This window comes from Lepidothrix coronata, unplaced genomic scaffold (assembly GCF_001604755.1).
Source record: "Lepidothrix coronata isolate B3197 unplaced genomic scaffold, Lepidothrix_coronata-1.0 Scaffold57, whole genome shotgun sequence".
Classification (NCBI taxonomy): domain Eukaryota; kingdom Metazoa; phylum Chordata; class Aves; order Passeriformes; family Pipridae; genus Lepidothrix; species Lepidothrix coronata.
The window spans coordinates 455834-474329 of NW_016690237.1; the positions used below are offsets into that span (position 1 = coordinate 455834).

The window sequence follows — 18496 nt, forward strand, 5'->3', positions numbered from 1 at the left end:
AGTTGGTGTAAAGAGATGTGAGCTGAATCTCTTGCCAGGAACTACAAATGAAACTCACATTTCAAATGCAAGTTTGTCATCTAAGTAAGGAGACTAAAGAGGGCAGAGCTGAGGTACAAACTCACAATTCTTATCAGTACTGTGTGTCAGCAGAAACAATAAACCCACAGTTATTTCAAGTCCTGTACATTAACTGGTCTGCCTACCAGAAGGCAAAATGTATTAACTGATATATTTCACTAGATGTGTAGACAACTTTAAGTCCCTGAGATGCAGAAGGCAGCAGCAGAGGTACAGGTTGATACCCAGCATATCACAGAATCACAGAATGGGTGAGATTGGAAGGGAACCACAGTGGATCACCTGGTACAACCTCCCTGCTCAAGAAGGGTTATCCTAGAGCACATTTTACAGGATTGCATCCAGAGATGGTTCTTGAGTACTTCCAGTGAGGGAGACTCTACAACCTCCCCAGGCAATATGTTACAGTGCACAGTCACCCACACAGTAACGAAGTTCTTCTTTATATTCAGGTGGAGCTTCCTGTGCATCAGTTTCTGTCTGTTGCCTCTTGTCCTATTGTTTGGCATTGAGAAGAGCCTGGATCCATCGTCTTGACACCCCCCTTCAGATACTTATATAGATTGATGAGGTCCCCTCTCAGACATCTCCAGGCTAAACAGGACCAGATATGGAGAGATGAAAGAGAGAAATTACAGAAGATTGAGTCCAGATCAGCAGCAAAAAAAAAGTATTTTAGAGAAAAGTCTACTACCATTCTAAGACATTATTTAAATTGTGCATAATACTTTTACCAGAAAGTAACATAAATCCAAAAACTATTCCTGCGACTTGTGGAATATATAAGTAAACAGCAAGACATCTAGACGTGATGAGAAATGAGCATCTGCATCTCCCTCCTCACTAACAGGAATGCTACAATCCTGACTGTTGCTGGAGCCAAGACTCAGCCAGAAGTGCAGTACAACAGTCAAGATGATACTGGGATTCATGATGTCTGGGATTCACGCTTCCTCTGATGTTCTAATGATTTACCTTACTCATCCTTACCTTAACTCATGAATACACCTTTGCTGAACAAAGAAAGCGGCCAAGGCAGCAAGCACCCTCCACTGTATTAATGGGAACATGACCAATGGGAAGTGAGGATCTCCCTTTACTTGATACTCACTAGACCGCACCTACAATACTGTATGCAGTTTTGAGCCCAAAACAAGAGAAAATATGGACAAACTGTGGTGCATTCACATGGTCATGGGGCAAGAGCACCTGCTCTGTGAAAAGCAGCTCAGGAAGCAGCCTGTTCAACTTGACAAGAGATGGCTTTGAGGTGTCCTAATAGCAGTCTTCTCATACCTGTGAAGTGGTTATCCAGGAAACACAGCCAATCTCTTCACAGTGGTATGTGTCAGAGTTGACCAGAATAAGAGAGGCCCCAATTTGATCCAAGGAAAAGGGTTCTCATGATGCAGACAAAAACTGAAGCAAGCTGCCCAGGGAAGTTGTGTAGTCTCTATCCCTGTAGGTTTTCAAGGTATGTTGGATAAAACACACCATGGTCTGCTCACACAGAGGACCCTACTCTGAATAAGGAGACTGGACTAGTGACTCACAAGGTCCCTTCCAACCTGAATTTTACTGAAATAAAAGTTGTGGGGCTGTTAGGCTAGATAAAATGAGGGGAGGGAAAGAAGATAAACAGACTTGCAATTACTCTGGTATTACTTGATAGCACAAATATTTCAAATTGCAGCATTGTTCTTATACAGATACACTCACACAGCTGAAGCCTGGCATGGGTGGGATGATCTCCCTCACAGTTTGTAACAACACACAGCACTGGAAAAAAGCAATGGTTCAGGGAAAGGATGAGAAAAAGCAATTCTGCGTGTCCAAGAACTTCTGTCAGAATGTCAGCAATATGATGGTAACTCTGGCTGTTAGTAAAGGTCATGAGCAATTACAGTCAAAACACTGCAAAGAGAGGTGGTTATGCCGGTAATTCCAAAGGAAAAGAGGTGTCCTGTAAGAGAGAAATCCAGAGTGACAGTAATATTGATGTGTTTTCTCAAGATGTTAAGAGAAAATAGTTGACACACTTAAAGAAATCACAGTGGCCAAAAATCTTCATGTAAAGGCCATTAAATCAATAGGACATGATATTACCCCAGTATAGTCTGTCCTTCTTTAGCATTAATTGGAAGTGGGGAAAAGAGAGCTGTATCTGACATGGTCCATAAAATGTAATTAAACCTTTGGAGTGAAAAAAAAAGGAGAAAACTCTAGATAGCTATATATTTTGGTTTAAGAACAATGATTTACTACTGCCTGAATAGTTCTATTTTTGAAGAAAAAAGGTATTAAACACTCTCTTTAGAGAGACAAAATGAAAAGGGTATTATGTTTGCTAAGTCAATAACATGACTGGGTCCATCCATTTCCCCTGTTTCTTATTGAATTATCTATGTAATACTTACCCTCTCTGTCAGAATGCTGCAAAAAATATTTTGAAAGATAAGAAAAGGAAAGGTAGCAGCAGTTCATATAGAAAATACATCCTGTTATGACACGTGATCTCTGCTTAAGCAGTTCACTTAAAATGTCATGCAAGTTTCACACTCAATTCTACTTAAATCAAGAAAGTTATGAAAATTATTTGACCAGGTTCAAGTTCAAAGAATGTATACTTTTAGAGCCTGAGAAACATACAGGATGACTTGATTAGGAAGGAATACAAAAGTGCATTGCTCCAAAAAAGAAATGACAAGTACTACAGTGAAACATGGTGTATTTTTCTTCTACCAACAGTAACTACTGATGGAGTTCAGGATTACACAGAAAAATAATCTGGCTAGTTCACCAGAGAACAAAAGTGTAAGAGCTAGTAGCGAAGAAAAATGCCACAACATGCCCCTAGAATTTATTTTTCTTATTTCACTTCATGACACCCCCATGACTACACCTTTGTGCCTGTAACTACACTTGAAAATTCACAACATAAATCAGGCAGTCACGTAACCTGACTTCCCAGAAGTTCCCCAAGAAGAACAAACACAACCATATGAACAAGAGAAGCAGAACAGGCAAAACCTGTGGTTTCATCACATCAGCAGTCAGATAAAAGTAATTTTCAAGAGGAAACTTCTTTTGAAATAGGCTGTTGGGTTACTATTGGGAGTTATGAGAATGTATAGACAGACTCAGAGAAATGTTGGTTGGAAGGGACCTTTGAAGGTCACCCAGCCCAGCCTCCCCCTCAGAGCAGGGCTAAAGCCAATGCTAGACAACACTTTTTCAAGGGAAGAGGCTGTACTCTGCAGAACAGTGGGTGGCAGAGACAGCAGGATGTCTGGTTCAAACCAGGCCTGGTTCGTGCCCTCCACTCTCTGGAGGCACCTAGCATTCCATGTCAAAAATCAGCCAAGGAAAGCATGAACTGACACAGTGATCCTTTCTAAAGGATAAAAAGCAGACACTGCAGTAAATGAAGCATTCAAAGCAATACTTCTATCCTGAATATGAGAAAATAAGCAAGGGAAAACTCTGATCACACATATAAAGTCACCAGAAGAAAAACTATAAGCAGCAGGTGACATGAAACTTATCAAGAATATGACACACAATCTTCAGTCATTAAGCAAAGCTCTGTTCAATATTCCAGTGGTCTCAAATGCATGAACAAGCTCAAAGAAACTTCCTTGCAAAGCTGATGCAGACCACCACAGCAATTTGGAAAGTGAGGAGCAAACATGCTGCAAAAACGCATGGAAAATGGACTATGACGCACATATCAAGAAGTTAATAGTTGTCAGCAGGAGGATGCAGATTTAAAAATATTAGCAATGTATATTTAGGTCATTTTTTCTTTTGTTTAACATGTAACACCCTTGACAATTCAGGTTTTGAGACAGACAGCAACAGAGACATCTGTTCTTTTATTTACCCATGGCAAAAGAATGATGTACTACACTTTGATAATAAGACATGTTAGTGTTCATATAAATTTGACAGCTATGATGGAGTGAGGGCAGGAGATGAGTGCTGACAAAGGATAATTATATTTTTAAGACACATGTAGGTTTTTAAGGCTTTTCTTGGGGAGTGTGTGTGTGTGAAGAATGATGGAAATATGCCTGGTTTTTTGTTCAGATGCAAAATTTAAAGCCTCTCTTAATGGCCTTTGTCACACCATGAACAATTTTAATTGTCAAGAAATTGCTTTTCCAGCTTGACTGCGTGCTTAAACTAGAGTGTATATAAAACAAGTCCACTCCACATAGAGATCAACATCAAATAACTTGGTCACGGAAATATTTACAATTGTGCCTCTGTACGTTAACCTCTATATAATTCACTACTTTGCTATTTTCAAAGGAGGGCAAAAATTACAGAAGCAGCAAATTAAAAAATTCCTGGAGCAAAAAATTAGGAAATTAATTGTCTGGAGTTAACACAGATACAACTAAATGCAGGTTAACTCAAAAGCAAAATATTTACATAACTCTATAATGGAAAAGGATACAGAAAAGGCAGGAGATGAAAACATAGCAAAATTAAACACCTAAGACAATTAAAAAAACAAAAGGGATAACAAACCCCCAACATTCTGGTCCAAATACTGAGGGCAAAAAGATAAATGCTCTGAAGTCTGAAGCATCATCTTGTAAGGATACAGAAACATAAAATGGTTTGGGTTGGAAGGGACCTTAAAAATCACCTAGTGCCAACCCTCCTCCCGTGGGCAGGGACACCTTACACCTGACAGGTGTAGACAGTTATCGATTGTCACAGCTTCTCTTCATGTATGATACCTAAACTATTTCCTTTCTCTTTTCCCTTTAATGTAGATACTAGCTCTTCAAATACACGTCACTAGCCATTACCAAGGCAAAGGTATGTTACTAAAACGAGTATCTGGATCATAATGAACACTCTTGTTTGGAGGATGCGCCCGGCCACCAGGGGAAGGCGAGACCGTCACGGACAGCTCTTCCTGCGCTCGGCCGTGTCACTGATGAGCCACTCCTCCCACCTCTGGGGTGCGAGGCGCTGCTGTGCTCTCGCACCACGGGCAGCCGGGTCCCCGGGAGGGAGCCCCGAACCCGGGGGCGGAGGCCGAGCCGCCCGCAGCTCCCGCCCGGCCGGCGGGGCCGAGCCGCGCCGCTGTCACACGTGGCTCTTACGGGCCCGCCCCGCGGCCCGCGGCCCGGCGGCGGCAGGCGTGCTCTCCGCCGGTGCGGGACAGCCGGCAGCACCCTTCCCCGCCGCCAGCCCGGCGGGACCCGCAGCCTGCGCCGAACCACCCCTGCTCTCCCGGTGGGGCCGCGCATCACGTGGCGAGAAGGGCGGACCGCCCCGCCCCGCTCGGCCCGGCCCGGCCCGGCCCCCCGGCGCTCGGCCGGGGTACTCACTCGCCAGTGCTGCTCTTGTATCCGCGCCTCCACTCGCGCCTGCGGCCGCTGCCTTCTGCCCGTCCTGGGGCGCCTCTCCGGGGAGTAGGCGGCGGGGCGGAGCGGGACGCGAGGCGGTGCCTGCCCGCGGTCCCTCCCCCGCGGCCGGGGCAGCGCCGGGTGCCCCGGGGCTGGGGGGGCCGAGCCGGGGTTGTTTGCCCGGGCCGGCGCGGCTGCCAGAGGACGGGGCGTGCTTGGCGGGGGGACGGGAGCGCGGGCAGGGCGAGCAGCCGGGCCCGGAGCCGGGAGAGCGGGGCAGCCTGCGCCGGCTGCCAAAGCAGGAGCAGCGCCCGGCGCTCCCGGGAAGAGCCGCTCTCAAAACCCGGTGCCGGGGCCTCGCCTCCTGGAGGCCGTAACAAACGTGTGTCAAGCAATACAACCACAGCTAGTCAGTCTGGCTCTTGGGAAGCTTTAAAAACCGCGTTATTATTTTACAGACGCTGTTGACTACTCAACAAGAAGGGGTTTTGGCTGCAGAGATTGGTCTTGAGCCTGAAGTAGGAGTTTTAAACCTGGAGGGTGCCAAGTGCCTTTCTGTTTACCGCCTTTGCTGGCAGCTTCCAGGTCCCAGCGGAGGACTCCCTCAAGCTGGCTCTGTAGGGATTGGTCTGCTCCTGCTCTTTAGCAAAGTACGTGAAGGCTCCACACAGTAAAATCACTGTAAGAAAATGAATGCGCTGGTAAGAGGAATAAGAGCGAGATACCCTTATGCACTGACACAGAACGATTCAGTACTTGTTCACCAGTGCTGCAGAAACAGACCTGGGGGTCCAGGTCAACGGAAGTTGAATTATGAGTCAGCAGTGCCCTGGCAGCCAGGAGGGCTAACTGTGTCTTGGGGGGCATCAGGCAAAGCATCGACAGCCGGTTGAGGGAGGTCATTGTCCTGCTCTGGTCTGCACTGGGGCAGCCTCACCTCGAGTCCTGGGTACACCATAACATAAGAAAGATATAAAGCTATTAGCATCCAAAGGGGGGCTACAAAGATGGTGAAGGATCTACAGGGGAAGCCATACCAGGAACAGCTTAAGTCACTTGGTTTGTTCAGCCTGGAGGAGACAGGGGAGATCTCAAAGCAGTCTTTGGCTATTAGAAAAACAAATTATTTGTTGGTAGAATTGCCTCGTGAAAAGTTTAGGGCTTGACATGCTTCAGTGATCTCAGACCTAGGGGGAGGTTAACAAAGCTTAGGCAGAAGGATGCACCACTGATAGTGGACACAAAGAATGCAGAATTTACAGGCCACAAAGACATCTGGCAGAACTCCCAAGATAAGGAAGAAACTGATAAACCCAACTCAGCAACTGTGCTGAAATCAGCTCCAGCTGGGTAAAGGTAATTCCAGCAGGGGGGTTTTTGTGACCACCGACTAAAGAAACCTGACCCAAAAGGAAAGACTCAGCATGTGGACTAATTAGCATGAGAAGCGAGAGAATCATTAACCAATAGAAGGTAGAATACTAATTAGTAAGAGAGCTATATAACTTGTAGTCAATGAACACTAATTCCTTTGTTTGCTAAAATGTATAAATAGTAAAAGGTTTTGATAGATGGTGTGCTTGACTTGTGGAATACCACCGAGCACGCGGGCTTGTGCAACTCTGAAATAAATAATCAATGTCTCTCTTGACTGTGCAATTATTGGCTTGCTGCACACCAGGTAACGAATCTCATTTTGGCGGTCAACAAGATTGCTCAGCATTTGAGGCAGAAGCTCTTGCTTTTTTCCTATATTTTATTGTTTTAAAGCTTGAATTAATGTTATGTATTCTATCACTTTTTTAAAGTGCTTCTTTTTGTTGTTTAGGCACACACATTCAACATCAATACAGTCACGCTGAATCAAGATTTTGAACTAGTACTCCAAGAGAACATCTTCCCGTATGTCCCAGTGCCAGTCTACTGGGCCCATCAGATTTTCTTCCTAGCTTTCAGCAGAACCCTGAATCAAAAACTTACTACAAAAATAAACACCACTGTCACAATTAAAATCTATCAAAAAAAAAGATAGCAAAATGCAGATTTATTTCATGGCTTAATTACAAATGTATTTACTTCTTGCTCAGCTGAAAATAAATTGGAACATACCATTGCCAATCTGAATGATTAACACTACATAAAAAAAGTTCAGCTCAGAAATCACAAGCTACACAGTACCTGTAGAGATTTTTTCCTAACAAAAAAACTTGTTTAAAAAAACCCTGAACCACTTGACATGTATCATTACTGACACACACTGAACACCCATGCCACAACACTGCAGTGCAGCATTCTAATACAAAGGTCATCCGTCCTCCAGTGCTTGACAGCCCGTGCAGCTGTGTACATCCTCTTCCTTGGAGTGGCTGTATGGTCCTTTTTCCTTAAAGCACAGAGTCCAAGTTGCTGTGTTGATAACATTACACCTATGTACAACCACTTCACATTATCGTGCAGTCCAGTACAGAGTCTGAAGTGCCCATTATTAGTGGCACCTGCTGCTTATGGTGGTACATGACAGAAGTTTGGCTCCCTTGGTGTTGACATTGCAGAAATCCAACCATGTGATCTCACTGTTGTTTCTAGTAAATTTTAGTGTTTTTGAGTTAAATGTGCCCTCATAAACGCGTATTTGGTAGAGACATACCAAGAGCTGTGGAAGCGCTACTCAGTGAAAGGGCTAAGCCAAGAAACACTTGGGAATCTACATGTAATGACAGGTATGTAAATGTACCAATGCTCACATGAAATAGGGAACAAAGGCAGGAACCAGCAAATAAATATCAAGATATTGAAATTAAAAAACCTCGCCATACTGAAACGGGCTATGCTATCGCATTTAACATTCTAACAGCTACAGCTTGAAATAGCAACTTCAATTTAAGAAAAAAAATCTCACCTTTGCAAATTTACAGTGGCTTTAGATTGCTTTTTAGAGTGAAGGATGCCAAAAGTCATTTCAATAAGAAATACCATTTATTACAGAAACATAAACAAGATAGAAACGTATCAAACTGGACCTGAATGTTGTTTTCATACACAGAGACCTGATGTTCATTGCTTTATCAGTCATGTAAATTTATCAAAGTCATCCTAATTTGTTTTATCCCATTCCCTCATCGAGCTACTATAACTCTCCAACTCTCAAGGCAAGTACCTGCCAGTTTGCTTCAATGCCAGTCTTTTAACATTCTTGGGGCCAATAATGTATGAGAATGCTAGAGGTGTATGGGACCAGATTACTTCAACTGAAAGCATCAAGGGAGATTTTCTTCATGTATATGAGCTGATCACCTTAGTTACCTTTTGAAGTTAGTGAAGATGAGTACCTGGTTCAAGTATATGACTCCTCACATCCTAAAGGTGCTTCCTTTAGAAGATGAATCATAGTTCACATTACCTGTTCCCCCTCCAGTGACTAAACAGAGAAACTAGGATGAATAGCTCAGATGCAGGTATCTCAAATATGAAGGAAACAAGTTCCCAGTGAATAGGCCCAATATTTTTAAGAAACCATTCAAAAGTATTAAAGATTTTTATTTCTCAGTGCCCATAAACACACACACAATCCACATCTCTAAAGTTTAAATACTAAGTATGACATTAAATAACAGGAAACTTCATGTACATGGCATTGGTCTAGACATGAGAGAAACATACAATTTGGGAACTTGGCTAGAAGTTTTTGGTGAAAAGAGACTCCCATCCATAGCAATCATTGTGACTATTTTTCAGACTCCATTCTGTGCATTGAATCATTCTGTATTTCTTTCCTCAGAACTGTATTTGAACAAGCAATCTTTCAAAACAAAAAAGAAGAAAAAAGTAACCAGGCTTCTTAATTTCCCTAGGGAATCAAGCAGGCCAGCTGATAAGGAAACTTTAATCTTCTGTAATTAGCAACGGGAAAAAAATCCAGCTAGAAAGACAATGTTTGTAACAACAGTTATGTACAAACCCAATTTTTCTTCACCTTTCTCTCTTCAGGGCTGAGTTTTCTGCACTATTCCAGGAGTCAGTTATGAGGTATGAAAAACCAAGCAAAAGGTTAGCATTATAACCATTTTAATAAACCCCACTGTATTATTTGCACTTTCAAAATATTTCTGAAAATAAAGTAAAAAAATATTTAGTATTCTTGAAAGCCTGAAGGAAATTTTAATTAGAAAAGCGGTCATCTTTGTGGCTTCTTCTGAACACAATTCTGCCTCAACATTGCACTCAGATGTACGGGTATCCTTCTTATTACCATCATACAAGTAATCAATCGCATTTCTATAGAACTGAAAATTATATAAAACAAGTAAACCCTCACAAAAATATATACAACTAGCCAGAAAGCTAATCAAGAAGAAATCATATTGTCTGTACTGAAAAATAAAACCCATTTTCAAATACTAACAAAACATCCAATTTGTTTGTCTGTCTCTTCCATCTAAAACTCTTGAGTAGAAGGACAAACTGACTTCCACAGAGGAATTTCTACAACAGCTTTGTTTTATAATGACCTAGAAAGAATTCATACCCCATACATAATATTGATCTACTGGATTTTTGCAAAGCTAATATGGAAAGCAACAGGGAAAACTACACATGTGGATTTTATGATGAGAATAATAATTTAAGCTCAGGATGTATTTTTCCAAATATACAGAAAAAACCTGATTATATTAAACACATTTATCTTCAGCTATAAATTAGCTCACCCAGCCAGACCCTAACTCTTTAATTCCTCATGATCAAAGAAGCTACATGTTCTCAATATCAATGAAAAGTGGGCTATGTATGGAAAGCCTTAAAAGCCTGCCGTTTGTACTGAAGAGTGTACCTATTTCAGCACCTTTCAGATACAAAAGTTGGCACTGGCTAAACTATGGTGGTCATCAGAAGATGACTAGCCATACTGGTGCAGTGTTCTGCTTACCAGATGCTTACCAAAGAGCATGTTTATATCCTGCAAATATATTCAGAAACTACTTTCTGAAAATTCTGTCTAGAAACCAGAAGAAATGGAAACAATTGTATCAACTTAGTACCCTATATGAACTAATTAGTCCTGCTGAGAAACAGGCTGTATTTGCAGGAGAGGAACACACATGCATGCCTCTGGTATCTCGACCAAAACCAGTACAGCAGCATACTATATAACATAGCCAGATTAGTTCATTCAAAGCCAAATTTGTGGACAGCACCCCACTGCAACAGCCTTGCTGGCTAGATTTACAGCTAGTCTGGCAAAAATATTACATTAAAGTAGCTGCACAGCTTGTAGTACCTGAACTAGCTTTGCCAGAGGATGCTTTGGTAGCTCTGCAGTATTGCAGTGTGCTCTGTAGACACACTTAGTTATTGAATCAACTGTCATTACCAAGCAAATTTATAATGTAAAAGCAGCCTATTGTAGGTTCAAATCATACTACATCTACATTATAGATGTAGAATGGTTATATGGTGGTCAGATGAGAAGGTCACACAACATCCTGCCCTATGGCAGGAACTTATCAGAGACTTTAAATGGTTCCACACATAGATGAGTTGTGTATGGAGAACATTACCCAATCTCCTATACAATAATCGTTGGACTAATTAGGAAAGCTGCAAATACTGCACTGATCAATTTCTTCCAGGGGACATCGTTGGAAAGAATAAAGGAATATAAAAAGAGAGGGAAAGTTCCTTAGTTTTCAAAATTAATAGCAAACTTTCAATCTTAAGCAAAGAAACCAACCCATCTCAAAACAACCCCCCCAAAACAAACAAACAAACCAACAAAACCCAAAAAACAACCACCACAAATACAGAGACATGTGACTACTTCCTGAAGCAGGAATGTAAATATTAGCACATGACAAACAACTCTGGACAGCCAGAGTTCAAACATGTATTAAAGCATAGCCCCTTTTGAGAGGTAACATGGTATCAACATATACCATCTCTGAATAATCTCACATTGATGTGCTCAGTTTATGCACTAACAGCTATGCTTATTTATCTGCCCCTTCAGCAAACACAGAAGCCATGGGAGGCAAAGGTGAGCCACGTTCCTTCCAGGTAACAGATCAACAGCCAAGGTCAGATCTTCCGCATAGTTGCTTTGTCACAGAAATTACCTCTTTATTCGCCAGCAGTACAGGAGCTGCAAGGTGTAATGTCCTTAACCAGAAAGCACTGAAATGCCTAAGAACACGGCAATTAAGCTCCTGCAGACACTATACTGTATTTAGACCACTGACCTGCCACAGGAGCTAAAGCAATTCTGACCTGTTGCCCATGTTGTCTATACTAGATGAGGCTGCCTGCAGGAACAGAAACTCTAGCTGATTCCTCTGTTGCCTCACACTTCATTTCCCTTTGCTGCTTGCTAAAATCTCCATCTTAATCTAAGAGTATTTTCTACACTCAAGCATACCTCAGCAGTACACTGGCTGACAGACATTTATGGTCAAATCTTTGCCCTTATTTACTCCTGTACAAATCCAACACTTCACAGGCTTGAGACACAAACAAGCATAAGGGCATGTAACCAAAATTACATGAGTAGACTGATGTGATGGAGAGAATCCTTTTTTCACTGGCTCTGCAGGACTGGCAGTAGAAGGCAGTAATAAAACTGGACAGATATTCTTTATACTTGAAAAGATCAGGATTTAAACAGGAAATTGCACTTTTAAGTATCACTTTCAGAAATAAAACCACCTTCTGCTATTCATTCTTCTACTGAAGTGTCACATGAAGATATCAAATGACAAGTGTATGCTGTGAAATTCCATCTGCATTGCTTTCATACACCTGTAAAAATGTTCTAATGGACTTTAAAAGCAGTTCAAGAGTAAAAACAAAATGATCCCCCAAGCTGAAATGTTAGGATCTGTAGGAGGGCAAAACTGGACATTCAAGTGTGTGGTGCTGGTGGTGTTATCATTTTTGAGAAATAATGACTGAATCCTGTACATGGTCAAAAGCAGCCATGTAACATTAGTCGTAAACAGCATGCACGGACAACCTGGAAAGGAACATCAGGCACCGCCTTTCTTTTGCAACTGCTCCAGTTTTCTTCTTAAGAGGTTGTAGTTTTCCTTGGTTCCAGGTGCCATAGGATCAAGCTTCAGAGAGACTTCATAGTGCTTCTTTGCTAAGTCAAGATTTCCCCAGCGATGATAAAGCACAGCTGGAACATCAAGGGGGAATTTCATTAGCAATATTGTTGAATAATGTGGAATCTTGCAAACCACTTGGAAAATGCCATTGAAGTATTTATTTCCAGTTAAGGGTCTGTCACTGGTTGGTGGCACAGTAGCTGCTTGTTCTGTTGCCAAATGTAAGACCAAAGCCTGGGAGCAGAACTGGCATGGGAACGATGAAGGAATGAATTACAATGCAGCCATAAATGGCAGCTCTTATCTGGTGAGCTCATTGCAGGTTACAAGCATAGCATAAATGAACCAATTTGCAGATACTGAAGTGCAGCTACCTCTGGGCTGGACTGTGCAGCCCTCTTGATTTGTCATATCATGTGACAGCTTTTCTGGATTAGTGCCCTGTTCTTCTGGCTGGCAGTTCTTCTAGAAAGTAAAATAGAAATCTGCCCAGCAGGAAGAAGGCTCGAAAGATTGCTTTTTCTTTTTAAACACAATGAATATGAAGCAAATAAACAATACAGCTGATAAGTTAGAAAGGCTCTTACCCAAATTACCGTGATAACTGGCAGCATTTGGATTGGCTTTAATTGCCTTGAGGAACAAAGCTTCAGATTCCTGAATAATTTAAAATAATAATCAACAAGACAGTCTACTCTCATTGTATATAAAATAATGTCAAATTTACCCTTGATTGTAAGTAAAAACCCTCCGAAACTATATCATACAGATATGATACCATCATATAAATATTCTGAGCCTTCATGATCCTGTAGCTCAGGTGGCTACAGCCTCCTGAAAACAGTAATAATGCTACAAATAAGTGCCATGCTTTAATAGGCTGCTATTATTTTAGCAGAAAATTATTAGGCACTAGTAAAGTTTGCAAAACTGTTTACTTAAATTCTTTTTTTTATAGTTACTATATTTTCAAACATTACCTGCTGAAGTTTTCCCTTCTTATGCAATCAAGTTAAGGATACTATAATTTGGGATCTGAGCAAACTGCTTTTAGACATATTTCCTTTAAAAATAATTTTTGGATTAAAAATAGTGGCATTCCAGTAGATTCTTTTCAAGCAGATATTTCAGCATGGTTCCCAATGAAGAGTAGCTGAGTGCTTGTTACTTAAAAAATCCTTCAAATATGCTTCACATTTCTTCACCAGTTATCTTTTTCATATTCCCACTTACAGTGTGTACTCTTAAGACTCTTGATATCTGAGTACTTAGAAAACCTGAGCTCCCTCAGAAAGTATTCAGAAAATAATTTACCACTAAACTAATTCTCTAATTAAAACCATTTTATTTTCCCAAACTAGCTGCTAATACACTTTTTTCCCAGAGCATATTTCCTGTAGAGGTTTAAAAAGTTACACTCCCCCAATCCAAATGGAGCATATTTACTCACTTACATGCAAGTTTAGATATTTGAGAGCAAATTTTACAAAGATTTCTATGCTGTGCTGAGCTTTAGGGGAAGTTGTTCATTCAGTTTCAATGCAAATGACCTGAAAATAAAATTACCTCAATGCCACAGGCTTCTGTCTGAATGCACATACTTGTTAGTCTGAGGCATGTGAGAACAATAACCTGGAGAAAAATTCTTTCCTTTGTGCTAAGCTTTTACTACTTGAAATAACACAGGCTCTACTGAAGAAGAAAACCTGTCACCCAGATTTTTGGTTCCACCATCTTCTCATGTGAAGCATGAAGTAAGTCTCTAGAGTTCCCCTTCAGGGAAAAAGATATTTCTGATGTCAAGATTGAGTCACTCAACTCTGAGTGACTTAAGAGCTTTCCCATATGTCCAAATTCAAACCTAGACAACATGGTCCTTTCAAAGCATTGCTGAGCACAGCTGAGCTGCCACTCTCAAGCCAAGAGAGACTAATGCAGAAAGTGCCTTCATCTTCTCAGGTCAAGGAAATTACAAACCACAGCATTCTCAGCGCTAGTCCAGTGGAGGGCTGCAAAGATGATTAAGGGACTAGAGCACCTCTCTTATGAGGAAAGGCTGAGGGAGCTGGGCCTGCTCGGTCTGAAAAGAGATGACTGAGAGGGAACCTCATCAGTGTCTATAAGTATCTGAAGGGAGGGTGCCAAGAGGACGGAACCAGGCTCTTCCCAGTGGTGCCAAGCAATAGGACAAGAGGCAACAGGCAGAAACTGATGTACAGCAAGTTCCACCTGAACATGAAGAAGAACTTCCTTCTGTGAGGATGACTGAGCACTGGAACAGGATGCCAGAGAGGCTGTGGAGTCTTCTTCCCTGGAGATATTCAACACCTGCCTGGACGCAATCCTGTGGAACCTGCTCCAGGTTAATGTGCTCTAGCAGGGGGGTTGGATGAGATGATCTCCAGAGGTCTTTTCAAAACCAACCATTCTGTCATCGATTCTGTTTCAGGAGAAGGAATACTTAGATAGGAGTTAACAAGGGAACCAGATGTCTGGAAATTTAGAGGGTATATAATTCCATAGTGCAAGTTTTAGCATTGCTTTCCTATGGCATAAGCAATTGCTCCAGCATTGTCATACCCAGACAGTTGCTGGTATGCACTGGTCTCTTTGAAACTCATACTATTTAGTGACTTCATTAATGTTTTGGATGATGGGACTGAATGCACTTTCAAAACTTTATAAATAGCACCTAAGAGGAGGGAGTGATAACTACACTGGAGGGGAGAGCTGCTATTTTGATGGACCTGGGCAGGACAGAGAAATGGACTGGCAGGAATCAGAAAATGGCTGAGGCTGGAATGGACCTTTGGTGGTCATCTGATCCAACCTCTCTGCTCCAGCGGAACCAGCTGCCGAGGACCATCTCCAGGCAGCATCCCCAGTGATGGAGACTCCATAGCCTCTCTGGGTAACCTGTGCCTATGTTTGGTCACAGTAAAAAAGCACTTCCTGATGTTCAGAGGGAACATACTTTGTTTTCTTTGGGCCCATTGCTTTTTGTCCTGTCACAGAGCACCACTGAAAAGAGCCTGGCTCCATCTAGTTTTGTCCACCCTTCAAGTATGTACATTGAGATCCTCCCCCTGAGGCTTCTCTTCTCTAGGCTCAACCTTCCCCCATAGGAAAGATGTTCCAGTGTCTTCATCATCTTTGTGGCCCTTTGCTGAACTCTCTGGGAACTGGACACAGGACTTCAGGTGTAACCTCACCAGTGGAGAGAAAGGATCACCTCCTTCAGCCTGTTGGCAAAAGGCAGCACTCCTAAGACAACCCAGGATATCATTAGCCTTCTTTGAACATGAGCCAGCAGTGTGTCTTTGGGGCAAACTGGTGTCCACCAGGATCCTCAGATGCTTTCCTGCCAAATCAGCCACTCCTCCCAGTTTGGTGTCATCAGCGAAGGTGCTGATGGTGCCCTCTGCCCCATCATCCAAGTCATTAATGAAGATGTTGAACAGGATTGGACTGCTGAAATATCATACAGTTCAGCAAGATTAAATGCAAAGTTCCACATCTGGGATGGGATAATCCCATGCAAAAGTACAGCCTGAGAAACAACTGTCTAGGAAACAGCTCTATAGAAATGGATCTGGTGGGCCTGGTAGACAGCAAAAAGAATAAAAGCCATCAGTGTACCCTCAAAAGATGACCAACCACATCCTGTGCTGTATCAAGTACAGCCAGCTGGTCCAGGGAAATAATCCTTCTATATTAGCACTTCTGAGACCACATCTGGAGTATGTGTTCAGGTTGGGGCTCTCCATTACAAGACTCCATTACTCCATTAAAGTATGTCCATAAACATACTTTAGTGAGTCTGGCAGAGAGCCACCAAGATGGTTAGGGTCTGGAGCACAAGACATACATCAAACAGCTGAAAGAACTGAATCTCTTCAGCCTTCAGAAGAGAAGGTAAAGGGGAGACCTTAGTGCTGCCTACAACTACTTGATCAGATAATACAGAGAAGATGAAAACAGACTCTTCTCACATGTCTGTGAGATGGGATGAGACATAATGGATGCAAGCTGGTATATGAGAAATTCCAATTAGATAAAAGGATAAAAAAAACTATTTATTTATTTTACCATAAAGTTGGTCAAGCACTGAAAGATGCTGTCCAGAGAGGTTCTAGAATCTCTATCCACAAAGATATTCAAGATACAACTGGAACTGGCCCTGGTTTGGGTCAGGGGTTGGACTGGATGACCTCTAAATGTCATTTCCAGGCAAAGTTATCCCATGATTTCCATGTTTCTCAGTCACTTGAGAAACATACTGAGAGTCAAAAATTTGACAAGTTGTGCAAGATAACCTCCTCTTTTTGTACAACTCTCCAATCCTAAAAATCAACAGTGGATTGGCACCTGAAAAATGAGGTAATCGTAAGTCCCATGAAGTTATATTTTTTCCCACTGCAAATTTTAGTATTTTGGTCTAATAAGTAAATCTCTGATTTCTTCACTGGCCAAGTTAACAGCAATCAAAGTGAAAAATGTGCTGCCCAATTAATTCAGTCCTATGCCTAAAGTTGTCACCTAAACAAAAGAGAAGCACCTAATGTACAGACTCACATCCTTTCACTGCTGAAGCACAGTGGGACAACATGTGCAGTGCCACTTCCAGAAAATTTAATGAAATAGATATTCAAGAGCTGGCTGCCATTACCATACATCTCCAACTACATGCTGAAAACATTTTTATCACCACTACTTTGCTCAGCAGTAGTAGAAGCATACTGGTTGATTAAAGGCTATTTAAGGTGCATCATATTCATATTACTGTAGATATATGGAGTAAATATACATTCAGTACACCAGTGATATTTCAAATTGCTGCATCTTGCCAAATCTTTAAGTGTTGCCAAGAAACTTTCAGGCTGCATATAGCAAAGGCTTGGGTAACCACACTGTATTCCATCTGCTGCCAAGGCCACAAAATTGTAGTCTGGCTTTACTTCAAAATGCTGAATGTTTTCAATTTTTGCACTTTTTACAGAAAAAGCACAGATATATACATAACAAAAATACTGCATACACATTTTCAAAGAACTAAAGATAGCTTGGTTTTTCATCCAGTGAGATAAGAACAAGCATTTAAAGGAGAACTCTAAGTTGGTATAACAGATGATAATTAAAAAACCCAAACAAAACCATTGAAACAGCTCATCCTAAATGTGCTTTTCTTTCTGAAACAATAAACCATTCATCAGTAGATACAAACAGAAATCAAAAAGGGTTGGGTTTTTGGTTGGTGATGTAGGAAAACTATCTTCTGCTGGAAAGAAACTGAAGGAGAATGTTGTGTGCTTACTGGAAGGAAATCTTTCACAACATAATAAAACCTTTTTGACTCAATGTCTTTTAAAATAAGAGATAACAAAAAATTCTCAGAACAAATCTTCCTTTACTGCAACAAAACCAATGTAACAACTTTTATACAGACACATAACAAGTAACCTAATAAATGAAATGCCTGAGGTTATACAACACATCAGACACAGCAAGGCAGCACTCTGAAAATTACCTCCATCACCTTGACAGTCCGTCCACCCCTCCCTCCCCTCCAAGCCCATTCAATAAAAATCTTTGAAGAGCCATCCTCTTCTCTGTTTTTACATGGTGAGGGGGTGGACAAGAAATCTGAATTTTCTATGCTTTTTATTGTCATTTAGCATTCTCCCACTTATAAAAACTCTTATATCTCCTCTTTCTAGGCAATGCAAAAATACAGCTGCTGAGATCATAACCTTTGTGAGTCCACTTTCCAATTCCCTTAATTTGCTCTCCCTGTTTTAACACAAACCTACTACTCCATATTGAACTGTTAAAACACTCACTGGCTCCCTGCTTTCTTCCCTGGGCTCTGCTATTCCTTTTACTTTATTCAGGATGCCGACTTGCAAGCTTAATTTTCCCCTACTATTATTTCTGCTTTGTCTCCAACAC

At 41.5% G+C, this 18496-nt stretch overlaps 2 protein-coding genes across 8 annotated transcripts in view; both read right to left on the reverse strand.

Annotated features, from left to right (window-relative positions):
* Positions 1-5511, reverse strand: part of GGACT (gamma-glutamylamine cyclotransferase) — a 29857-nt gene extending 24346 nt beyond the window's left edge. Inside the window, exon 1 of one of the 2 annotated variants that reach the window (XM_017816626.1) lies at positions 5433-5511. The gene's annotated coding sequence lies outside the window, so the exon portion shown is untranslated. The remainder of the gene's footprint in view (positions 1-5432) is intronic. The other variant, XM_017816627.1, reaches the window with a different exon arrangement.
* A 339-nt stretch (positions 5512-5850) lies between these two features.
* Positions 5851-18496, reverse strand: part of TMTC4 (transmembrane and tetratricopeptide repeat containing 4) — a 60342-nt gene continuing 47696 nt past the window's right edge. For 2 of the 6 annotated variants that reach the window (XM_017816653.1, XM_017816652.1), the window contains 2 exons: positions 13135-13204; positions 7465-12618 (listed from right to left, as the gene is read on the reverse strand). In XM_017816653.1, the coding sequence (XP_017672142.1) occupies positions 12467-12618; positions 13135-13204 (222 nt within the window). In that variant the 3' untranslated portion in view covers positions 7465-12466. The other 4 variants (XM_017816657.1, XM_017816654.1, XM_017816656.1 and 1 more) reach the window with 4 other exon arrangements.